General features: G+C 42.1%; 1 protein-coding gene across 1 annotated transcript in view; it reads right to left on the reverse strand.

The window, feature by feature from the left end:
* The window catches only part of LOC135514414 (glutamate receptor ionotropic, delta-2-like), a 557,726-nt gene that overhangs the window by 147,365 nt on the left and 383,482 nt on the right, over positions 1 to 26,879 (reverse strand). The window contains exon 8 of the mRNA XM_064937891.1: positions 26,629 to 26,748. Within this exon, the coding sequence (XP_064793963.1) occupies positions 26,629 to 26,748 (120 nt within the window). The remainder of the gene's footprint in view (positions 1 to 26,628; positions 26,749 to 26,879) is intronic.

The following is a 26,879-nucleotide window of genomic DNA, read 5'->3' on the forward strand; positions in this document are numbered from 1 at the left end:
GTATGTATGTATGTATGTATGTATGTATGTATGTATGTATGTATGTATGTATGTATGTATGTATGTATGTATGTATGTATGTATATAGGGCGAAAATATAATGTGTCTTAAAGAAGAAATATGGAAAGCACATGCATGGTAGCAATTAAAAGAAAACAGTTTGTAGATTTGGGGAAAATTATTTGTCTAAATGTGAAGACACAACAGTTCAAGACTGAATTCAAACATTACACTGTTGATTTTATTTGTGTTTTACATTTACTGTACTTTTTGCAGCATTTGTTGTTAACAAAATCTGATAATACTGATATGAATATTCTTGGAAAATTTGGGGTTGGGGCAACAATATACCAAATAAGGATAAAGGTTTGAGTGAGAGGTCGAACTGGTGTTTCCAAGTAGCCACACTCCTCTCCAAAGTGTACACAGTTTCTAAGTTATTTCAAAGCTCTTTTGACTCAAAGAAAAGAGTACTCAACTATAACGTGCACACCTAGCTGTGCCGTAGAGGAACTAGAGCAAGAACACTTGTAGTTGTTTTGTTTGGAACACAGCCCTGCATCCCCGCCTTTACACAATTACTGTTGAAGTTTATGCAGTCTGAAAACGGTCCATTATAAATCACAATTAGTGTCAGATGGGCATAATTTGAAAGCTTGTCAAAATGACTCGCTAAATTATAAAATATGATCTTACAGTATTAGGCTTTCACAAGGCAATTCAGAGAAGCAGATCGTAAAAGAGTCATGAGTTCATTCAGATGTGTGTTCCGCAGCAAATTTTCTTCACAACACAACCAACATAGGCTCATTCTGTTCAGGACAACCCAGGTTATAGCGCCATGTCATCTTAAACACAGTGATCACGAACGTTGACACTGTGTATTACATTGAACAAAAATATAAACGCTATAATTTAAAAGATTTTACTGACTTACAGTTCATAGAAGGAAATCAGTCAATTGAAATAAATTCATTTGGCCTTAATACATGACTGGGAATACAGATATGCATATGTTGTTTCCAGGTACCTAAAAAAAGGCAGGGGTGTGGATCAGGAAAACATTCAGTATCTGGTGTGACCATCATTTGTCTCATGAAGCACGACAGCTCCTTCACATTGAGTTGACCAGGCAGGACGTGGCCTGTGGAATGTTGTCCCACTTCTTTCCAATGGCTGTGCCAAGTTGCTGGAAATTGGCGGGAACTGGAACACGCTGTCACACACGTCAATCCAGAGCATCCCAAACATGCTCAATGGATGACATGTCTGGTGAGTATGCAGGCCATGGAAAAACTGGGACATTATCAGCTTCAAATTGCCATAGATAAAATGCAATTGTGTTTGTTGTCTGTAGCTTATGCGTGCCCATACCATAACACCACCGCCCCCCTTTGGGGCACTCGTTGACATCAGGAAACCGCTCACCCACACGATGCCATATACGCTGTTTGCCATCTGCCCGGTACAGTTGAGACCATACTTCCATGAAGAGCACACTTCTCAAACGTGTCAGTGGCCATTGAAGGTGAGCATCTTCCAACCGAAGTCGGTTACGACGCCGAACTGCAGTCAGACCAAGACCCTGTTGAGGACGACAAGCGCGCAGATGAGCTTCCCAGAGACGATTTCTGACAGTTTGTGCAGAAATTCTTCACTTATGCAAACCCCCAGTTTCATCAGCTGTCCGGGTGGCTGGTCTCAGACGATCCCACAGGTGCAGAAGTCGGATGTGGAGGTCCTGGGCTGGCGTAGTTACACGTGGTCTGCGGTTGTGAAGCTGGTTGGACATACTGCCAAATTCTCTTAAAAGAAGTTGGAGGAGGCTTATGGTAGAGAAATTCAATTCACTGGCAACAGCACTGGTGGACATTACTGAAGTCATGCTGCCAACAGCACACTGCCTCAAAAAAAAAAATATGTGGCATTGTGTTGTGTGACAAAACTGCACATTTCAGATTGGCCTTTTATTGTCCCCAGTACAAGATTCACCTGTGTAAAGATCATATAATTTTTAATCAGCTTCTTGATATGCCACATCTGTCAGGTGGATGGATTGTCTTGGCAAAGGAGAAATTGTAACAGGTATGTAAACAAATATGTGCACAGAATTTTAAAGAAATAAGCTTTTGTGCGCATGGAAAATTTCTGGGCTTGTTTTTTTCAACTCGTGGAACATGGGACCAACACTTTACATGTTGCGTTTATATTTCTGTTCACGATACATGAGTTTTATGATATAGAAATGTGAAATGCACAATTTAACTCATGGGTGTTTGGCTTGCTTGTCTGACATCAAAGCAGTATTTATTATAATCCTCAACTCCTCACCTTTCAAAAATACATATAGAGTCCTTGTAATTTACAGCATTTCCCCCACTCAACATTTTTTTGTTGTTGCAAAAGTTGCCCAATTAACGGAAGGGATGGGGGCAACTTCTTGTCATGTGCGGCTGTCAGTCAAAACCCCTACAGAGCTGTGAAGCGGAGGCCCTGAGCTCTGACGTCATGTATAGCATGATACTGTACAGCCATTGCGTTCCAATTAAGGCCTTTATCAGTGTCCAAATCTGCCATTTTCAACCCGTATACAGGTACAAGAGACGCATAAAACCAGAATATATGGCGTAATGGCTGTTCTAAGTGCTTGTAACATTTTGAGCATGTCTAATTGATCAAATATTATCTGGAGCCAATAAGGCCAGGGCCGACTGCATCAACACATCTCTCCATCACCCTGTGACCCTCTCTGTCCTCTACCTTCACCCAGACATCAGTGGAGAACACTGAGAACACACATCAGTGGAGAACATCTCGCCGAAAACATTTTCAACTGTGCTTATTAATATGAGGCAAGGCTCAATAAAAATCAGCGTCGGTCAGAATTGTCAATCAGGAGGACACACTTTCTTCACTCATTCTGTAGAAGACAAACGTTTCACTCTGAGTAGGAGCTGTTTGATTCATAACCTTTATAACAATGCTGTCTGTCAGTACATGACACAGAGAAGAAAAATCACTAGTTATGCAAGCTGAATTTCAAATGGCTCATTGTTGCTCTACCCCTGAACAGGTAAGGTGAACCTGGTACAGTAAAATGGCAGCTGAGTCAGAGAGCAAGAGAGACAGAGGGAGAGAGAGAGAGAGAGCTTGTGCATCTCCTTATCTTCAGTGGGACAGATAAGGGCTTGCTTCTCCTGCGCTGCAGTCAGAGGCTAAAGAATGGCACTATTACCATCCCATAATGTCTTGGACGCCACACTCAGACACTCACTTTGGCTCCTTGCGTATTGCCGTCTCTTCCTGACATTTCTACATCGGTAAAAAGTCTTGCCAAATCTCATCTCCTTCATCGGATCGAGAGTACACCCAGACAGATTTTTGGATCAGACTAACTGTGTCTCCTAACTGGGGAGAGCTGGGCAGACTGGGCAGGGGGTACAGGGAAAGGGAGGGGACAGAATTAGGGTAGGCCTGGGTCCTGGAGTCTGGCCATGCTGAGGGTATGGTGCAGTGCTGAGCCAGGTGAAGTTGAACCAGAGCCACACAGTGAGACCAGTGAGTTAATGTGGTCCTGCTGTCAGTTCCGCGCCACTGTATCGATGAGCTAGGAGTCACACCTCCACTCAGCTCTTCCCTGTCTAACCCCTTGTATATGTCCCAAATGGTACCCATTCCTTCTATAGAGCACTACTTTTGAGCAGAGCCCAATAGGCCCTGGTCAAAAGTAGTGCACTATGTAGGGAATAGGGTGCTATTTGGGATTATACATACCCTCTCTCTGTGATGTCTGGTGTACTGGTTCACTCTACTCCAGCAACTCTCCAACGCCCCAGTGATCAGCATCAGTAACAACACACCCCGTTCCGCACTTGTTAAAACAGAGGCAACACAATAGGACAAGCCCAAGTGGTTGGTGGTTGGGGGGAATGTTTCCAGAGGCTACTCACTCAAGCTGTCCAGTGCCCTTTACAAAGTTGGGCATTGGAGTGTTATATCTGCTCTTCCCTCTCACCTCACAGACCTCTAGAACTATCTCTAAACAGTGATGAATGCCCTGTATAATATCAGGAGACGTGCTGCGCCGGTACATTGCGGTTAAACCGTTGAATCATTTATATTCTGCGGTGCCAGATGCCAGTTTAGTAAAATAATTGATGTGAGATTCTTAAAACCCAGCTCTTATTATGTTTTCAGGAGGAGTTGTGTGAATTTTCTCCTCCTGTTATATTTACACTTCTCTGTGTTTACATAAACCTAGCCTTGTTACTCGACGAGGGAACGCTCAGGGAACTCTCACTGTAGTATTTTACTCCAGGCAGGGTTGTGGGTTCACGTCAATATAATACTGTAAACACTGAGTCGAAAGTCAATGTGGTGCCGTGGTTCAATCGACACTCAGGTGATGCTGATGGTGTCGGGGCCAACGGTTCTGGTATGGGCCTGTGTGCTGCCTGCAGTGTTTGCCAACGTGCTCACATGCAGAGGGGGATTACCATAAACACTGGAACAGGACCACTTTCACTTTCTGCACAGGCCCTCCAGGGACACCTAAGCATAAACATTCAAAGTAATTGGAACATGGCCCAACAAGCTGCATAGGCCAAAATGTTCATCTACTGTATACGGTACATCGGGCAGGCTCTTTCAGGAGACACCTCACCTAACAAGAGCATTTTGGACAGAAGATGGAAAGAGTGCATGCACTCCATTTTTGTCCCTTGAGTACAAAGGACCGTCTGTATATTAGCTCATTGAAATAATGCCTAACCTTGGTAAGCGAGTCACTGTGGATGGATAGCGTGTTTGCCTCAGCCAGGCAGGTTGAACGTTCACCTTCCCGTTCTGACTACTACTCTCTGAGCTCGGTGCTGCAGTATATTGCAAACAAAATAAAATAAAATTGTATTGGTTGCATACACATATTTAGCAGATACTACGGGTGTATCGAAATGCTTGCGTTCCTAGCTCCAACAGTGCAGTAATATCTAACAATACACAACAATACACACAAATCTAAAAAGTAAATGAATGGAATAAAGAAATATAGAAAAATAATAGAATGAATCCGGAGAATATATATATATATATATATATATATATATATATATATATATATATATATATATATATATATATATATATATACAGTACCAGTCAAAAGTTTGGACACACGTACTCATTCAAGGGTTTTTCTTTATTTTTTTACTATTTTCTACACTGTAGAATAATAGTGAAGACTATTATTCTATGAAATATGAAATAACACTATGGTAGTAACCCAAAAAAGTGTTTAACAAATCAAAAATATTTTATATTTGAGATTCTTCAAAGTAGCCATCCTTTGCCTTGATGAAAGCTTTGTGCGCTCATAGGGCCTCCAAGAGAGCGACATGTCTCTCCCCGTTAGACCCTTTGGACAGGCCAGTGAGCTAAATCAGTGGCCCAGTCCAACTACCCTGTGAGTGCCTGTCACTTCCTCTGCCTACATCTACTGGAAACTAGTTCTCCCGTCAGACAGCTCTCCTCTCTGAAAGAAGATCAAGCTGTTCAAGTGGGAAAGTAGCAAGGCACTTTCAACATACTCATTATCTCATAGCAATAATGGCCCTTCTGTCATTTTCTGAATGTCATACTGTTTAAAAGATTTGGGAAACTAACTCGCAGGTAGGTAGGCCTACATATTGCAATTACGACAGATTGTTTCTGATGGAATTGCAACCTAAAAAAATGATTGGCCAAGTTACAGGGCAATTGATGTGTTAGAATTGTTGCGTCAAGGAAAGTAATTGCAGGGTGAGTGAGCGATGAGAATTTAGGCGAAATTGCTGATGAACTTCTGTTGCTAACGCAACAAGATTCAATTGGACCTCTCGACGTGACATTGCCTTATCTTGTTAATGGAAACATTTTTTGTTTGACCCCAATCTACCGTGGGATGGTGGGCTACCTCATTGGCCAGAACATCCTAATCATTTCTACTCACACAACTCCACAAATTACTTCATTAACATTACAACGGTTGAATTGGTGGACAGAGAGTGAACGGTCAACCTTTAACAACGGTTCTCTTATCTTTAGCAGCCCACCAGTCAGCACAGCTCGTGAATATGACTGGATTGTTTTCATCCAATATAATCGGATGTATCTAACGCATTGGACATTGTTTTATCGTCAAATTTGGCTGAGCATATATGCTCCTGAGTCTTGTTTTCCCCTATTATTTTGACCAACAAGCACTTAAGAATCACTAACACGGGACAACCAAGAGCTTATTTAATTGGAATCACTGTACTGACTGATTAAATGGAACATGAAACAGGGTCTCTACGGTCAACACAATAGAACCAGCTACAGTACCTCTGAAATGCGGGAACCTTGCTTTGTGTATCCCTGCCTTATTGTGTGGGTGTTGAGAAAGAAGAAACACTTAAGGTGATCCTCTACTTGATTCCCACAGAGACCGCAAATCCCAGAGGAAGCCATTCATTTCTATTGGGAGGTGGAGGCTGACCACAGCAGAGCACAGCAGACAGTGCACAGGTGGTCCAGGGCATGGAGGAGATGCTCTGTTTTCACTCTCTGATTCCCCACCTGAGTACCAAGTTGTTTTTGATTGCCTGCTCCAATTGTAAAAGAGACATTTCCCACATACTGCAGTTGATGCATATTTAGAGACTAAAAACTTGGTCTGTATGGCTGTTTCTAAAATGTTGGAATATCGTCAAAGAAAAGAGAAACCAGCACACTGCTCTTGCTCGTATCCCTTTTTCTTTTTAAAGCTTACTTGTCGGACTCTTGGCCTTCATCAGAGTAAAAAAAAAAATGTAATCAAGGAAGGACTGGGACCAGACATTAGTCCAGACATTTCTATCACCCCGGACCCTATTATAAAACAAATAATGATAATTCTGCACCAAAAAATGCAAATCTGTCCACTGGGCAAAAAAATGGACCAGCCCATCTGGCATTTGGCTAGTCCCTTTCTGAATAGAATGCAAAATACTGCCTTATAATATACAGTATAGGAACAATGTGGTAGTTGCACCAGCTGTGGACACGTTTTGTTTCAATTTGAGATTGAATGCTAATTGAATTCGATTGCAGTATACTGGGATGTTATTGAATGGTGTGAAAAATGGTCAATTATGCATTTAATCAAAATAATACAGATAATATTCCCTTCCTATATAATATTCCCTTCCTATTATTATATAATACAGATAATATTCCCTTCCAATTAACAGTGTGTATGAATTAAAACAAGAGTAGTTCAAATGAAAATAACTTTGTAAATAAATAAAGCATTCTATAAAATATGTGTTCCATCAGCTACACTTTTAATGAAAAAAAATAATCTGAAATTAATGACAGTGAGTGGGAATGTATGCATTTATGTGTGTGTGTGTGTATGTGTGTGAGTATGTGTGTATGTGTACATGCATGAGTGCATGAATGGCCTTCCACATGCATAGTGTGTATGTCACAGAAATATAATTAATTATATTTCTATGGTATGTCAGGCTGTGTAATCTCTCTTTTAAGAGAAGCTGCAGTGTGCACGCTGTACATTGTAGATGCTACGCTCTTCCCAATGGATCCATGCACTGTATCCTCTTGCTCAGAACAGACCAATCATGCTGATGTCTGAGTGGACATCGATTAAAGAGACATGTGTCATATGTGGGGCACTTCATCCAATCATCAGTGGCTCTAATTCTGTCTGAAAGCAGACATTTAGAGATGAATATGTGTCTGTGATTAGCGAGGCTTCCCTGGCTTACACAGCATCCCACAGGGCACTGCACAGGGCCACTAGTCTGCAGCTCTGGAACAGCTCCCTGCTGGCCTCTTGGGCCTCCATCTATCTGCTCCAGCACTGACAAGGAAAAGGCTTCCTTCTCTCCTTCTCTCCTTCTCAGACCCTCTCCACTACTACACGCCTCGCAGCAAAATGAGAGAGAAACCAGCTTCAAACGCAGGCTCTGTTTCATATCTAAAACAAAGAGGGTTCAAGCTTAAAGAGCTCTGTCAATCTCGGCAGTGCAACAAGGAGCAGAAACAAGGAAAGAGAGAGAGAGAGAGAGAGAGAGAGAAAGAGAGAGAGAATTGGCCTCAATCTTTACCCATGTTCTTCCCTCATGAAGACACAGAATGAAAGAGGGTCAGATGGGGGGACAAGACTGTCTGGGACAAGACCGGGGGGTTGTGGGGGGAGGTAACATGTGGAGGGGTGGGGGGACCACTGGAACGCTGGCTGGTAGAGCCGGGTTCCCATTTAATATTTTAAACTGAGGGTTAAGTGCTCTTTCTCAAGGATGTAAGTTGTCTGTCAGCATATCTGTTCCGTACCCATAGGACACATAATGTCTTATAAAAGGCCAGCGACCTTGAAATTGCACTGCATCATAATTAACCCAACAGGGACTTATATAATCACAATTGAAGAAAATATTTGAACGTGCTAAATCAGCATGAACTATAAATGATTCAACATGAATGTAGGACTGTTCATAGAACGTGCAGTATTCAAGTATTCAGTATAGCTGAGCAAAGCACATTTATGTAATTCTGCTGCTTTTACTGTATCTCGTTTATTGTGGACATAGTTCTCAGTTTAAGAGTTGTTGTTTTTTTAAATCGATGGGGGTTCGTTCAATCTTGCTGATGACTGACCCTTGGGCCTGGTGTCACAGTGTTTGAGAGAAGAAGGACAGTGATGTCCCTTGGATGACGATCAGGCTGGGAGATACAATTCACAACCCTTCACTTTTGCAACTCTCAATGTTCTGGCCCGCGGCATAGTCTTTACGCTCCCTCAGTCCAAAACACTCCTATTTGTCACATTGACACCTCTTGTGACCTTTCAAACTGACACCGAAAGACCATACAAACCTGGAAGACAGGTAAATCATCTACGTCTGCCGTTTTGCCTCAATGCAAACAGGCAAAACAGACATATGGACGCTTGCATGTCTTTTCGTCGAGCAAAACGCGATAGCGAAGGTACAACACTCCGCACAGACGTTGAGTTTCCCTGTATTTGGTTGGGAGAAAGAGCTGTAGCATATTGCATGTTTGTATCGGAGTCTGCTACTAAAGAATGTGAAACAATGTGTCTGTTTGCTACTTTTCATTAAATTATGAATGGCAGATTTTTAGGCGATGGCCTAAAATAAATGTGTTTATATGGGCAGAATAAAAGGCGTACCTTGAGGCCTATAGCCTCCAGAAATGTGATCAGTTATGGAAATATACAGTTCATGTGAAAATATACGGATCTGGTGAAAGGCTGACATTAATATTTTTCATGTGACTGTAGAAATGGAAACGCCGTGGTTTTAGAGACACAACGTAACAATAGCCTATGATTGAAGGGACTGCAGTATTATTTGCAATATTAGTTTTAATCACTTCAATGTCATTCAGAAAATGATGTACTGCAACCAGGTTTTCCTCTAGGACTTTTCCTGTGCTTGGCTCTATTCCTTTTCTTTTTATCCTAAAAAACTCTCTAGTCATTGTGGATGACAAGCATAACCACAACATGATGCTGCCGTCACCATGCTTGGAAATGTGAATAGTGGTACTCAGTGACGTGTTGTGTTGAATTTGCCCCAAACATAATGCTTTGTTATTCAGGACAATTTTTGGAGTATTACTTTATTGCCTTGTTGCAAACATGATGCATGTTTTGGAATACTTTTATTCTGTACAGGCTTCGATCTTTTCACTCACACTGTCATTTAAGTTAGTATTGGGAAGTAACTATAACATTGTTGATCCATCCTCAGTTTTCTCCTATCACAGCCATTTAACTCCTTATTTGGTTTAAAACATAATGGTGAAATCCCTGAGCGGTTTCCTTCCTCTCCGTCAACTAAGTTAGGAAGGACGCCGGTATATTTGTAGAGACTGGGTATATTGATACACCATCCAAAGTCTGATTATTAGCTTCACCATGCTCAAAGGGATATTCAATGTATGCTTTTTTTTACCCATCTACCCATCTACCCTGGTCTTTGTCGTTGAATCTGTGCTTGAAATTCACTGCTCGACTGAGGGAGCTTACAGATAATTGTATGTGTTCAACACCATTATCGCACAAAGTTAGTCCATGCAATTTATTATCTGACTTGTTAAGCACATTTTTACTCCTGAAGTTATTTAGGCTTGCCATAACAAACGGGTTGAACACTTATCGACTCAAGACATTTCAGCTTTACATTTATTATGAATTTGTAAAAACATCATTCCACTTTGACATCATGGGGCATTGTGTGTAGATCAGTGACACACAATCTACTGTAAATGTAAGCCATTTAGATTCCGGCTGTAACAGAAGAACATTTGGAAAAACTCGAGGGGTGTGAATACCTTTTGATGGCACGGTAGAAATTGCCAAAAATAGAACGCTGCGTGGTACTGCTTCGCAGATGCACAGACAGACCATGATCCGACTGGAAGATCAGAGATAGCAGGAGATATCAACCCTTCTACTGGGGGGAGCGGGGAATCCTACTGTGAATTGATGTGTCCAGTTACTGAGGTGTGGCAGATGGATCGAGTAGTACACAGCGGGGGGGGGGGGGGGGCATTGGAAATTATAATCTGGTGGTGTGGAACACTGCACCATGGGAGAAATTATCTGTGCTGGCGAGGCATAGCAAGAGGTGCGGAGCTGCCTGCTGTAATCCTGGGTTTACATGTTGTAATGCAGCCCATACCTGTAGGGCTAGGGTTGGATGGAGGCAGGGGAGCAGGAGGAGAGAGGGGGGAGAGGTTTGGCCACCCAGGGTAGGGTGAGGGCCCTGCAGCGATATCACAGCTAAGGAGGGCTAGTGGAATCGTGGACCAATAAGATCGGTTTCCCGGCTGCAATCACCGTAGTATGTGTGACTCCAACCACACAGCGGCATAACTGGAGCAATGAACAAAAATTACCCATCTCTCCCAGATTACTGTATCAGGAAATCTACTCTAAAAGTCTATTCCATAATATGATTGTTGAGAAATGTACGAGTTTATTTGTCCGGTTAGGTTTGCATATAAGATATTTAACTGTTCTGTGTCCATACCCGAAGCCTGTATAGCTGTTATAGAAGGCTATGATGGTACATTTTTGACAGTCTGAGGCAAGAAACAGTCTTACATGCATAATATAGAAACACTTTAAATAGAAAGTTTAATTGTTTACTTGGGTCCCAATTAGCTTTTGCAGAAGCAGCAACTACGCTCAACTGGGGTCCAAGAAAAACAAACACAAAACATGACATTTAACAAAACACTGATAGTCAAGGACAGTCACATACTTTCTAAATACAATACGACTACAAATAACACAAACAATACAACAACAACAATTAAGACTGTGTTAGAGTTGGTCTGTGTGTGCGTGTGTATGTGTGTGTCCACTCACAGTCCTCACCATTCCATGAGCTGTTGTTTAATCTATTTTTAAAAGGTCATTTTGCTGTTTGCTTGAGTAATTGGAGATGGAAGGGAGTTCATGGCTCTGTATAATATTGTGTGCATTGTCATGAATTCTCTTTGGACTTGGGACTCTGAAGAGACCCCTGGTGGCACGTCTTGTGGTGTCTGTATGGGTGTTTGAGCTGAATGTTATTTAATTATGCAGACAATCTTGAATTTTCTCTCACAGTAATATTTCTCTTAAAAACTAGAAAATAAGAAGTTAGTCTCGCATTAACCCTCTACCACGAGACTTGCATGCATGTTGTTGGTGCAGTAAACGGCAAGGTGTGCCGCTCTGTTTTGAGCCAGCTGCAGCTTTGTTAGGTCTTTCTTCGCTGCACTTCAACATAGTAATCCAAATGGTACAAGACCAGAGCCTGAACAACAGGTTCAGTTGATTTGTGTCAAAAACGCAGAACATCTTCTTATAACAGACATATCCCTCCCCAAATTTGCAAATATAACTTGACCATGATAATGGACCATCCAATGTTATACCTTTATACACAACTCCAGCTGAGGTTTAAGTCAGAGAATATTTTGGACCAAACACAATGTTTTTAGTTGTAGATGTATGTAAGACCCATTTATCCTTAATCACCAATTCTAATACTGTCTGTAACTCATTATTTAGGTGCTGGAATGTAGGGTGACAGATCATCCGCATACATAGTATATAAAGTCATTTCAAACTCCTTATATTAATCAAACCAGACAGCACCATTTTCTTGTTTTTTTTAATTTACGCCCTCACCCTCAGACAGAATTTACAAACAAAGCATGTGCTTAGTGAGTCTGCCAGATCAGAGGCAGTTGGGATGAATTAGGCAATTGTCCTGTCCTGTTAAGCATTCAAAATGTAGTGAGTACCTTTGGGTGCCAGGGGAAATGTATGGAGTAAAAAGTACATAATTTTCATTAGGAATGTAGTGAAAGTATAAAGTTGTCAGAAAACTACTTGCATTCCAGGTGACTACCTCATAAAGCTGGTTAAGAGAATTCCAAGAGTGTGAAAAGCTGTCACCAAGGCAAAGGGTGGCTACTTTGAAGAATCTCAAATATAAAATATATTTACATTTATTTAACACTTTTATGGTTACTAGATGATTCCATATGTGTTATTTCATAGTTTTGATGTCTTCACTATTATTCTACAATGTATAAAATAGTAAAAAATAAAGAAAAACCCTTGAACGTTACATGTATGATCTGGGTAGTAATATTATTTGTATCTCAGAGTCATTTGCATTGCATGTTATAGCCTAATGTCAGCTGGCTAACATTGATCCTGGTTGGTTAGCTACCTGCAGATTCATGCAGGGTAGTATCATGCCTGGCCTGTTCGTGTCAGGTTACCATGGACCATAATCCTACAGGGATATCTCTCACACCCACCAGCGGGGGAGAGGTCGAGAGGTATGGAGGTGTTTTTTTATGACACCTCCCGCCCATTGTAAATCTTAAGGCAGCAGACAAAATCCCGGTGTCCTGTCACTGTGGAGGAATGGAATGTATGATGGGCCTACGAAGAACCTACCTCTGAACAGTAACATGCAATAAATGTACTTTGGGACAATATGTTTCGTCAGTCAAAATGGTAGTAATGACGATAGATGGAATATGAAAATGAATGTCGTTTTTGTTATGTTATTACAAGTTAAATGATGAAGTTATAACGAAAACATTGTAACCTGAAGAGTTTTCACAATATGTACTTGATTTTTGAATACTGTAGTGGTGTGGTAAATGTCCAGATCAAAGATAACATTTTTGTAAAGATGAAATGTGAAGGTTGTTGCCTAAATTGGATCTAACCCACAAAGGACCAAACCTCCACTCCTCAACATCCAGTTGAGATTTCTCACCACACACCAGACTAAGAACTGGCAACAAAAGGTGGGAAATGGCCAAGTGCTCTGAGGGGACCAGAGGAGGAACCATCATTAGAGAGACATCAATAAGTCATGATGCACAGAGCCAGCGTGGGAACTGAGCTTCCTCTGTCTCTCTCGCTCTCTCTCTCCAGACTGCTATGTTTAAACCCAGAACACCGATAAGGCTCCTCTCATTCCACACCCACCCAGGACCAAAATAACAGCATTTATAAAATAATAAACAGACGCTTGGCATCATCCATTTACTGGAAGGCCTCTGCCAGATACAGAGGAGATTTCTATTGCTAAAATTAATTCTGACATGGTCTAAACACCAGTGAAAATCAAATCAAATCGTATTAGTCACATGCGCCGAATACAACAGTGAAATGCTTACTGACGAGCCCTTAACCAACAATGCAGTTTCAAATTAGGTTTTGTCGTGCCCCTTTTTTACGACCATCTTGGTATGTTTGGACCATGTTAGTTTGTTGGTGATGTGGACACCAAGGAACTTGAAGCTCTCAACCTGCTCCGCTGGTGAGAATGGGGGCATGCTCGGGCCTCTTTTTCCTGTAGTCCTTAATCACCTCCTTTGTCTTGAATACTTTGAGGGAGAGGTTGTTGTCCTGGCACCACACGGCCAAGTTTCTGACCTCCTCCCTATAGGCTGTCTCGTCGTTGTCGGTGATCAGGCCTACCACTGTTGTGTCATCTGCAAACTTAATTATGGTGTTCGAGTCGTGCCTGGCCGCGCAGGGACATATGCCTGTATGTCAAATGGCACCCTATTCCCTTAGGGCTCTGGTCAAAAGTAGTACACTATATAGTGAATTGGGTGCCATTTGGAAAACAGTCATAGATAAATGATTGAGAGCCGTAAATCCTACTTGTGCATATATAGTGCACTCGGAAAAGTATTCAGACCCCTTGACTTTTTCCACATTTTGTTATGTTTCAGCCTTACTCTAAAATTGATTTTAAAAATCGTCATCAATCTACGCACAATACCCCATAATGACAAAGCGAAAAAAAAACAGGTATTTGGAAAAATACATTTGCAAAAAAATTCTAAAAAACAGTTTTTGCTTTGTCATTATGTGGTATTGTGAGTAGATTGATGACAAAAAACAAACAATTTTTCTCAAAAAAAAATGTAAGGCTGTAACGTAACAAAATGTGGTAAAAGTCAAGTGGTCCGAAACTTTCAAAATGCACTGTAGGTGGTGAGATTGGCCTCTCTCTATGAGTTGCCATGAGTCCACAAGCTGAAATAAGCTATGTCTAATTTAAAACAGAGTAATTCTAGTGCAGTCTATTCTCTCTCTCTCTGACAGAGAAGATAAGTTGAGTGTGAGATTGATCAACTGATCAGCAGTCTGCCTTCAGTGTATCAACCACAACTCCATCTATTTCCAAGCCCAGGGCTTGCTTGCTCTACCCTTGTCAGCAAATTATCTTCAACTGCAGAAACTGAACTCCCACATGCAAACAACATACCAAAGGGTTTTTCATTTACTGTTCCTGCACGTTAGATATGATTGAAACATTTCACACTATGGTTTTCATTAAGTCTTAATGGTATGCGCGATAGTACAATGAAATGCCTAGCCATCGTTTGGCGAGACTGTAAAAACAGCGACTTCCTTTCAGTTCCACAAGTACTGAAATTAGACGGTAGTACAGTACATAGGGATTATCATTTCAAGCGGTTGCTCCCAAACCGTTTGAGGGAAGCGTGTGTTTCTATTCATGGTATTTGTTTTGGTTTCGGTACAGTCAGTGGTCTGTGATGCCACGTTACCAGTCCCTGGTGGGGGATTGGCTCGTTTGTTTGAAACCAGGTTGCCGAATGAAGATAAGATCGACATCAGGGCGACGTCAAGGTAACAAGGGCATCCCATCATCTCCTTTTGACCCAAAGGTAATCTGAGGATGAGAGGGAGGGTCACCGACCGTGTCCCAACTGACCTGTGTCCACTGTTGCTGTACTCTATGGCCAGTGGCCCTGTAGTGAGCAACGTTAGCCTAGCACAGCAGTATCCTACCACACGGCAGAGTAGCCTACCTCACAGAGACAATGACCCTCCATCAAGACTCTTACACCTGTCAGTAAACCTATCGTCAAAAGCTGGTTCAAATGGCAACATTATGAGGACATTTACAACCCGTTTAGAGTCAGCACTGGTTTGAATCTGGTTGCAATGAAGTCATTTACTGTACAAGCAGTTTTGTCCACTGGGTAAGGATCACCATTTGTCAGATCATGCACCTTTTTTTTTAGAATAAATGTTTCTGACTCATATCGATGCCACATAGGCTGTTTTCCAAATGAGTAGTTGTTCTTTTAGAGGGTTGCTCTTTAAATACAAGTTATAAGTTGTTAACTTAAATATAAGTTGTTGAAGATTTCATAATATCCAGCTGGTGGTTTTGGTTTGGGGCTCTACTACAACGGATGGACTGACATGGTTAAGAATAGCAAGCCTCTTAGTACTGTATCAATATTAATGTAAGCACCGGGATTTGCGTTAAATAACAGAGACGGCACCCTATTCCCTTTCAAGGGCATTAGGCTTGACCAGAATCCTATGGGCTGTGGTCAAAAATAGTGCACAATATACGGAATAGGGTGCCATTTGGGATGCACACAATTGACCTATCCACGAACCCGTCTCAACACAGCAGCATAATGCAGCATAAAGACGAGTCATGCGAAATTAATTTGGGGAACGAGGGCTTCCGATTATTCTGCAACATGTCAGGGGAGAGCAATGCAATTTTGTGACACTCCATTTTAAACGGTTGTCTCAAAACATGAGTAACATAGTGACGGGCTATGAATTCAGACATATGACTTAAAACTTTAATAATAAAGTCTTCTGACGCTTGAAACTGTAAAACTTTCCCCTACATATTGTTTTACATTTGCATTTCACATTTGATAAAAGTGCTAACAGGCACAAAGAACTGAAATTGACCCTTTCCTTGACTGCTGCTCTTACAGATCTTACACGAATAGAGAGAAATAGAGAACAGAATGCAGTGTGTGATGAGACACAAAAAAAGGAGAGAATATGTGGATGGGAAAGAACACAAAGACACTGATATTGACTTTCTTTTAAGCCTAAAAGGTGTACTTTGTCCTTCGTCTCCTCCTCCTCCACTCTTTAACAATGTTCCAATAACATCCATAGCACAATGTGCATAAAGAAAATGTTTCCATCCCAAATGGCACCCTATTCCCTACATAGTGGACTACTTTGGAAACAAGGCTTACGGGCTTCCCTGGTCAAAAGTACTGCACTATATAGGGAACAGGGGGCCAGTGGGACGCAGCCAAGGTCTGCCTGACCCAGGGTAACTTGATGTAGGCCAACGGCTGACATGTAACACGTCTTCTATCTACTGGGACTTGTCCAGGAGAAGTGCAAAGAGAGAATCTCTGAAGCAGGACAAATCAATGATTCTCTCTCCCCTGCCTCTCCTAAAGGCAGAGACAGCTTCTATAAAGCAACATCTGAATCTACCTAATGGAACGGAAAATTGGGGGAAATGGGGATCTCTACCCCAGGGGGATCTCTTCTGTTCCACTGTACAGCCTCCCCACATATTTAACACACATCCTTACAGGAATATATTTTACATTGAAGGAATTAATTCCTTCCTTCCAAAAGTTGTTGCTCCCATATCTTGTACCACGAACGGACAAATGTACCTGCTTTTGATAAGCTATTTTGTATTCCAAAATCTATGTTGCTTGGTCCCAGAATTACAATTGCATTTGTGTTACAATAACATTATGCAATTATTGTATTTCCAAAATGTTTTTAACATCATCTATCAACATACTGACAATTCAAGTTCCTTTTATGTTATTTTACATTTATGAGTTTTTTCCCCCATAAGGTTCTGATTACAGTTTCTCTGTCTCTCCATGTTCTTCATGTGAGGAAACCAGGAATGGAGTGTGAGAAACCAAGAAGACATTCTACCAAAGACACCTCTATATTAGAGGTTTATAGGGATGAACATATGCCATTGTGATTTTTAGGAATGTTAGTTTGAGAGCAGGTGTCAGCATACATACAAGCCACTCCACTATATGTCTTGGTACGGCTTTGGACATAAATGTGAAAAGCGCAAATGCTCTTTGACTAACAGGTACATGCAGGAAGACATACAACCGGACACTCAAGCAAACTGACATTCAATTGTCATGCAGGAGTACATGGCCAAACATGTTTCTTTTTACAGTGTCAAGGCAAATAGAATAACACCAGCTTTCATATCAAATAAATACTTTCTATGAATCCAAACATATCACTGAAGGTACTACTGTATATCTATTATCCTGATAGTATAATGGCTGTGCCAGAAGAGGCAGGGTGACCCCGTTCTGGCGAACATAGTAGTATGAATGAAATGCTATTCAATTAGTGGGTTAACATTCCGCCGACACTCACTTTATATCCTTTCCCGGGCCTGCCTCTCTTGCTTTGACCCAAGCCTCTGTTCCTCCCTTTATCTAAAGAATAGGTAATCTACATCACCCCTCCCCATCTCACTCTCTCCCCTTCTCTCTCTTTCTGGCACAGTGGGAATTCTATTAGATCAAATTGTGACCCTCTTTAAGAGCCACACATTGAAAATATAAATCTATTTCTTTGCCAGCAGAAATTACTTAAGGTCCCATGATGGCTAACGAAGCAATTACCCAGTAGACAGCGTTGCTGTCCTCTATGCTGCTGGCCATTGGGGCTTTGAGATTATTGATGTATAAAGTTGTAAGCTGCATGTAGCCACCCGAATTAATGGAGTGGAAAACAAATTGTTGCACGGAGGTAATAATAATTATGATAGATTGCCTATGACCCGCTATTATCAATATAGAGACAACTGTATGAGAGAGAGAGAGAGAGAGGGAAGGAGAAGACGAGAGAGCGGGGGAATATAGAAAGAGAGAGTGATAATAACATGCATACAGTAAGTGTGTGGCTCAGTGCGGATAATGAATTGAAAGAAAGGCGAGCAGCAGCTTATAGCCGTCCCAGGTCCGGGGTCACCTCTGTGTCAATTACTGGAATAAGCCGTTCTGTGCCTGAGCATAGTTTAATAACCAGGCCCGACTTTAGAATTCCATCAGTGGAGATGAACAAATATGAAAGACAACAACATTCAGGGTGCATGATGATATTGTGTGGGGGAAATGAAGTTGCTCGATGGGCTTTTCCCTAGGTTGCAGCGTGGAGGGCTGTGCTAATAATAACGCGTATTATGTGTATTTGCTGATGTGTCATTTGCTGTTTGTCGTGTAGCTTATCTTATTGCCAAGTCGTTTGCGGGTAAGCCTTACATTGGATTTTCATACATACTTAACCGTTGTTATTTTATGAATGAGTATTTATTACTTGTATTAATTTTTTTAATTTTTTTTTTGACCTTTATTTAACCAGGCAAGTCAGTTAAGAACAAATTCTTATTTTCAATGACGGCCTGGGAACAGTGGGTTAACTGCCTGTTCAGGGGCAGAACGACAGATTTGTACCTTGTCGGGGGTTTGAACTCACAACCTTCCGGTTACTAGCCCAACGCTCTAACCACTAGGCTACCCTGCTGCCCCAATTGATGTCTATTTGTTGTTTGCTGTGTATCTTACTTTGTGAATAAGCCTTTCATCAAACAGGCAAAGCACGTTGTCACCTGTGTCACCTGTGACTTAAAGCAACTTCAATAAAGCATTGGAGGTTTAAATGTTAAAAAAAATATTTTAAAAAGACAGTTCCATGACTTGCCTTTGTCTTTTTATCAGATACTCAAAATGAAAAATGAATGTACCAAAATTATTCAGGTGTTGGTTACATTCACCCACATACAGTACAGTACATGACAGCTTTATATATAAAAATGACCACATGTAATGAGTTATCTATGGAGCCAATACATGAATAACTGCACTTCGTTGTTTTGTCGAAGAATGGGTTAAATGGGCAATCTGTGATAGCCTCTAAACATAATTTTGATCTGGTTACATTTCTCATCACTCAGCTGTTTACCAACACAGTGGTGCAGTGTCCACTTTGTTGTTGTTTGAACTGCAGATTGCCCTTTCAAATCAGTGTATTGAGTTGTTTACATTTGTCCTTTAATTGAAGCATCAGAGTGCAGTATGATGACCTGCAACTCTTATTCTCTTATTCTCTGCTCTTTTCTATTCAGTAGACGACGCAACAACCCCTGCTTTCCCTCATCAGATGGTTTGGTACATACATTGCTTATGAGGTTATAGTAGCAATATAACAAGTATACTGAACAGAAATATAAACGCAACATGTAAAGTGTTGGTCCCATGTTTCATGAGCTGAAATAAAAGATCCCAGAGATTTTTCATATGCACAATAATTGGTTTACATCTCTGTTAGTGAGCATTTTTCCTTTGCCAAGATCATCCATCCACCTGACAGTTGTGGCATATCAAAAAGCTGATTAAGCAGCATCGTCATTACACAGGTGCAGCTTGTGCTGAGGACAATAGAAGGCCACTCTAAAATGTGCAGTTTTATCATGAAACAATGCCACAGATGTCGCGAGCTTTAAGGGAGTGTGGAATTGGCATGCTGACTGCAGGAATGTCCACCAAAGCTGTTACCAGAGAATTTAATGTTAATTTCTCTACCATAAGCCACCTCCAACGTAGTTTTAGAGTATTTGGCAGTACGTCCAACCGGCCTCACAACTGCAGACCATGTGTAACCACGCCAGCCCAGGACCTCCACATCCGGCTTCTGCACCTGCGACTACCAGTTTGCCTGAGACCAGCTACCCGGACAGCTGATGAAACTGTAGGTTTGCACAACCGAAGTATTTCTGCAAAAATCGTCTCAGGGAAGCTCATCTGCATGCTCGTCGTCCTCACCAGAGTCTTGATCTGACTGCAGTTCGGTGTCATAACCGACTTTAGTGGACAAATGCTCACCTTCGATGGCCAATGGCACGCTGGAGAAGTGTGCTCTTCACAGATTAATCCCGGTTTCAACTTTACCGGGCAGATGGCAGACATTGTGGATGGCGTCGTGTGGGCGAGCGGTTTGTTGATGTCAACGTTGTGAACAGAAAGGTGCCCCATGGTGGCGGTGGGGTAATGGTTTGGGCAGGCATAAGCTACGGACATAAAACACAATTGCATTTTATCGATGGCAATTTGAATGCATAGAGATATCATGACGAGGCCCATTGTTGTGCCATTCATCTGCCGCCATCACCTCATGTTTCAGCGTGATAATACACGGCCCCATGTCGCAAGGGTCTGTACACAATTCCTGGAAGCTGAAAATGTCCTAGTACTCCCATGGCATGTCCCGCATTTAGCATGTTTGGGATGCTCTGGATCAATTTGTACGACAGGGCGTTCCAGTTCCCCCCACTATCCAGCAACTTCACAAAGCCATTGAAAAGGAGTGAGACAATAGTCCACAGGCCACAATCAACATAATGATCTCTATGCAAAGGAGATGTGTCGCACTGCATGAGACAAATGGTGGTCACACCAGATACTAACTGGTTTTCTGATCCACGCCCCTACCCTTATTTTAAGACTCACAGATGCATATCTGTATTCCTAGCCATGTGAAATCCATAGATTAGGGCCTAATTATCTTTTTTTTCAATTGACTGATTTCGTTATATGAACTGTAACTCAGTAAAACCTTTGAAATGATTGCATGTTGCGTTTTATATTTTTGTTCAGTGTATTCAATTCCCCCTAAAGTAATTATATTCTCTGATTAAGGAATCAGAGTTAATGTAATTACTTTTTACTTAAAGATGAATTTCATCTTTGGAAGCGTGTTGCGTTATGTTTGTGTCTCAGGCCATTATCTCTAATGAGATCTGACAATCTCATTCGTAACCTACAGTGGCCCCTCTGGAAGTGGAGTTTGGGATTCGTCAGGGGTGTGTGTGTGTGTGTGGGGGGGGGGCATTTGTGCATGTATGTTGTGTTTGAATGAATATGTACTGTAGTTGGTGAGAGAAAAGCCACACAACTCTTTTCCGCATGAAGCCTCAAGGACAGTGACCCCTAAGTGTTCATCTAATCAGAACATTGTCTGCAGTGAGACAACAAGTCTGAGCCAAGGTACTCAGGGAGGTCCACATCTAGGATGCACCATTTGGTATGCAACTCTTAAAGGAAAGATTCACCCATTTAAAAAAAATATATATCGTGTTTGTACATCTCTGAGTGATGTTCTATCAATTCCCAGGGTCATTTCACGTTTTCATATATATCTGAGCTGTTCACTCAGTATCTCCGTACAAATGCGGTGAGACTACAACGACCCCCACTCCACCCACCTGCAATGATAAAAATACTTCTCTTTTGTGTGCCGGAGTCTGGTCTCGTAGTAGCGCTGCCGACTATGGATCATACATTCCCCCTAGTGGGATGAGGTTCAACCCCGCCTGCACCTTCATATCTCTGGTCCTCAACCAACTGTCTACCCCTCTCACGTGTGTCTTTCTATCTCTACCCATCTGTCTACCCTTCTCACGTGTGTCTTTCTATCTCTACCCCTCTCACATGTGTCTTTCTATCTCTACCCATCTGTCTACCCCTCTCACATGTGTCTTTCTATCTCTACCACTCTCATGTGTGTCTTTCTATCTCTACCCATCTGTCTACCCCTCTCACGTGTGTCTTTCTATCTCTACCCCTCTCACGTGTCTTTCTATCTCTACCCATCAGTCTAACCCTCTCACGTGTGTCTTTCTATCTCTACCCCTTTCACGTGTGTCTTTCTATCTCTACCCATCTGTCTACCCCTCTCACGTGAGTCTTTCTATCTCTACCCATCTGTTTTAACCCTCTCACTTGTGTCTTTCTATCTCTACCCATCTGTCTACCCCTCTCACATGTGTCTTTCTATCTCTACCCATCTGTCTACCCCTCTCACATGTGTCTTTCTATCTCAACCCATCTGTCTACCCCTCTCATGTGTGTCTTTCTATCTCTACCCATCTGTCTACCCCTCTCACTTGTGTCTTTCTATCTCAACCCATCTGTCTACCCCTCTCACTTGTGTCTTTCTATCTCTACCCATCTGTCTACCCACTCTCTCTTTCTATCTCTACTTGTGTCTGTCTATCTTTCAACCCATCTGTCTACCCCTCTCACTTGTGTCTTTCTATCTCCCTGTCTACCCCTCTCTTGTGTCTTTCTATCTCTACCCATCTGTCTACTTGTGTCTTTCTATCTCTACCCATCTGTCTACCCCTCTCACTTGTGTCTTTCTATCTCAACCCATCTGTCTACCCCTCTCACTTGTGTCTTTCTATCTCTACCCATCTGTCTACCCCTCTCACTTGTGTCTTTCTATCTCTACCCATCTGTCTACCCCTCTCACTTGTGTCTTTCTATCTCAACCCATCTGTCTACCCCTCTCACTTGTGTCTTTCTATCTCTACCCATCTGTCTACCCCTCTCACTTGTGTCTTTCTATCTCTACCCATCTGTCTACCCCTCTCACTTGTGTCTTTCTATCTCTACCCATCTGTCTACCCCTCTCACTTGTGTCTTTCTATCTCAACCCATCTGTCTACCCCTCTCACTTGTGTCTTTCTATCTCTACCCATCTGTCTACCCCTCTCACTTGTGTCTTTCTATCTCTACCCATCTGTCTACCCCTCTCACTTGTGTCTTTCTATCTCTACCCATCTGTCTGTCTTTCTACCCCCCTCTCACTTGTGTCTTTCTATCTCAACCCATCTGTCTACCCCTCTCACTTGTGTCTTTCTATCTCTACCCATCTGTCTACCCCTCTCACTTGTGTCTTTCTATCTCTACCCATCTGTCTACCCCTCTCACTTGTGTCTTTCTATCTCAACCCATCTGTCTACCCCTCTCACTTGTGTCTTTTGTATCTCTACCCATCTGTCTACCCCTCTCACTTGTGTCTTTCTATCTCTACCCATCTGTCTCCCCTCTCACTTGTGTCTTTCTATCTCCCCATCTGTCTACCCCTCTCACTTGTGTCTTTCTATCTCTACCCATCTGTCTACCCCTCTCACTTGTGTCTTTCTATCTCTACCCATCTGTCTACCCCTCTCACTTGTGTCTTTCTATCTCTACCCATCTGTCTACCCCTCTCACTTGTGTCTTTCTATCTCAACCCATCTGTCTACCCCTCTCACTTGTGTCTTTCTATCTCTACCCATCTGTCTTTCTACCCCCATCTGTCTACCCCTCTCACTTGTGTCTTTCTCTACCCATCTGTCTACCCCTCTCACTTGTGTCTGTCTACCCCTCTCACTTGTGTCTTTCTATCTCAACCCATCTGTCTACCCCTCTCACTTGTGTCTTTCTATCTCTACCCATCTGTCTACCCCTCTCACTTGTGTCTTTCAATCTCTACCCATCTGTCTACCCCTCTCACTTGTGTCTTTCTATCTCTACCTATCTGTCTACCCCTCTCAGTTGTGTCTTTCTATCTCTACCCATCTGTCTACCCCTCTCACTTGTGTCTTTCTATCTCAACCCAACTGTCTACCCCTCTCACTTGTGTCTTTGTATCTCTACCCATCTGTCTACCCCTCTCACGTGTGTCTTTCTATCTCTACCCATCTGTCTACCCCTCTCACTTGTGTCTTTCTATCTCAACCCATCTGTCTACCCCTCTCACTTGTGTCTTTCTATCTCTACCCATCTGTCTACCCCTCTCACTTGTGTCTTTCTATCTCAACCCATCTGTCTACCCCTCTCACTTGTGTCTTTCTATCTCTACCCATCTGTCTACCCCTCTCACTTGTGTCTTTCTATCTCTACCCATCTGTCTACCCCTCTCACTTGTGTCTTTCTATCTCTAACCATCTGTCTACCCCTCTCACTTGTGTCTTTCTATCTCTACCTATCTGTCTACCCCTCTCAGTTGTGTCTTTCTATCTCTACCCATCTGTCTACCCCTCTCACTTGTGTCTTTCTATCTCAACCCAACTGTCTACCCCTCTCACTTGTGTCTTTGTATCTCTATCCATCTGTCTACCCCTCTCACTTGTGTCTTTCTATCTCTACCCATGTGTCTACCCCTCTCACTTGTGTCTTTCTATCTCTACCCATCTGTCTACCCCTCTCACTTGTGTCTTTGTATCTCTACCCATCTGTCTACCCCTCTCACTTGTGTCTTTCTATCTCTACCCATCTGTCTACCCCTCTCACTTGTGTCTTTCTATCTCAACCCATATGTCTACCCCTCTCACTTGTGTCTTTCTATCTCTACCCATCTGTCTACCCCTCTCACTTGTGTCTTTCTATCTCAACCCATCTGTCTACCCCTCTCACTTGTGTCTTTCTATCTCAACCCATCTGTCTACCCTTCTCACTTGTGTCTTTCTATCTCTACCCATCTGTCTACCCCTCTCACTTGTGTCTTTCTATCTCAACCCATCTGTCTACCCCTCTCACTTGTGTCTTTCTATCTCTACCCATCTGTCTACCCCTCTCACTTGTGTCTTTCTATCTCAATAGAATGTGATTTCAATAATAAAAATAATACATCTCTTCTGTGATTTACATCTGAGGCACCGACTGCATAACGTGACATGAAGTCATCTGATCCGCCACGGCATGGCGGTGTTTACTATTTAGGTGAGTGGTAGTGGCAGATTAAGACTTCGGGTCAGGATATCGGTTGTGTTTGTGTTCCTCGCTCACTCACCAGGAGTTATGGGAACGACCAGGGTGAGTCAACACCTTTGTTTATCTGAGAGGAACACATTGTCTCTCTGTGACTCTATGTTCCCTGAAACTGCCGTAACCAATCCATCTCCCGGACATCTCTACGACGTCTTTGCCACCATGGTTACCGGTAATTGATCTGTATTTGGACAACAGATGGAACAGAACGATAGCAACTGATATTTGAGTGAGTAAATACGGGAATGTATGAATACAGTAATTAAGAGAAAATGAGGGGAAAGAACAGACGAATTATCGCGCATGGTGGCGCTCAGGGAATCGGGTCTTGTGCTACTATTCTTCAACCGCAGCTGGGCTGCTGCACTAGAACCAACATTAGATAAATAAACAGCACAGTGGAAGATAAACAGCGCTGCATGAAATTCCATTGAGCAGCTATGATTATCTATTAAAACTTGATCATTCGGTAAATTAACATAATTAGTGTCCACACCTGAAGGAGAGAGGTGAGGTTTAATGAGCGAAGGTGTAACCTGGCACTATACATATATGAGAAGAACAGGGAAAATAGACATACTGTATGTAGTTCTCTGGGTAACACGTTATAAATAAGATGCACACTAGCCTATCCGATTTGGCCATAAGACATCAACATTCATGGGTGTTCATCATCATATAACCTCGTTATTGTTATTCGTATTGGTGTGACTTTTTTATTGTTACTTTTTATTTTAGTCTACTTGGTCAATCTTTTCTTAACTCTTCTGTTGGTTAAGGGCTTGTAAGTAAGCCTTTCACGGTAAAGTCTACACTTGTTGAGATACTCTTAATGTTCGGCTATGAAAAGCCAACTGACATTTACTCCTGAGGTGCTGACCTGTTGCACCCTCGACAACTACTGTGATTATTATTATTTCACCATTCTGGTCATTTATGAACATTTGAACATCTTGGCCCGCGTTCTGTTATAATCTCCACCCGGCACAGCCAGAAGAGGACTGAACACCCCTCATAGCCTGGTTCCTCTCTAGGTTTCTTCCTAGGTTTTGGCCTTTCTGGGGAGTTTTCCTAGCCACCGTGCTTCTACACCTGCATTGCTTGCTGTTTGGGGTTTTAGGCTGAGTTTCTGTACAGCACTTAGAGATATCAACTGATGTAAGAAGGGCTATATAAATACATTTGATTTGATTTTGATTTGTATTCGGTGCATGTGACAAATAAAGCTTGATTTGATCATATACATTTGCTTTTAAAAATGACTCTTTTTGTGCATCCTGGCAACGTGACCAAAACCTTTTCTAATATTCATGAATATGACTCTACTGTATAAGTCTGTTTTGAATAGATGTACAGTCTGCTTTTTAAATGATAATGAGCCTCAATGACAATACACAGAGCTGAAGAGCACCACATAAACATAATGATACAATATAATAATATATGCCATTTGGCAGACACTTTTATCCAAATGTATGGATACATTTCTGTATGGCTGGCCCCAGCGGAAACAACAAGTGCACATCAAGTACCACGCTGTGTCGAATAGCCAACCACAACAAAAAGAACAACAATATTTTGTTATCTTACCTTGATGACACCCCTCCCCCTGTCCTCGCCATAATTGGTCCCCAGGATCTCAAAGTAGATGTTGGGGTTGGTTCCGTTGTCGGTAAACTCCAGGAAGCCGGTCAGACCACTCACTCCAGACTGTACGGGAAAGACACAAAGTCAGAGTGCTGTCAAAATGGACAAAGCACATAGTCCTGTTGAGATCGAAACAAGTCCTGATGAGATAGAGTCTATCCTAATATGGACACCGTACACATGATTAGTAAGGT

The sequence above is a fragment of the Oncorhynchus masou genome, chromosome 25 (assembly GCF_036934945.1).
Source record: "Oncorhynchus masou masou isolate Uvic2021 chromosome 25, UVic_Omas_1.1, whole genome shotgun sequence".
NCBI classification, from domain to species: Eukaryota; Metazoa; Chordata; class Actinopteri; order Salmoniformes; family Salmonidae; genus Oncorhynchus; species Oncorhynchus masou.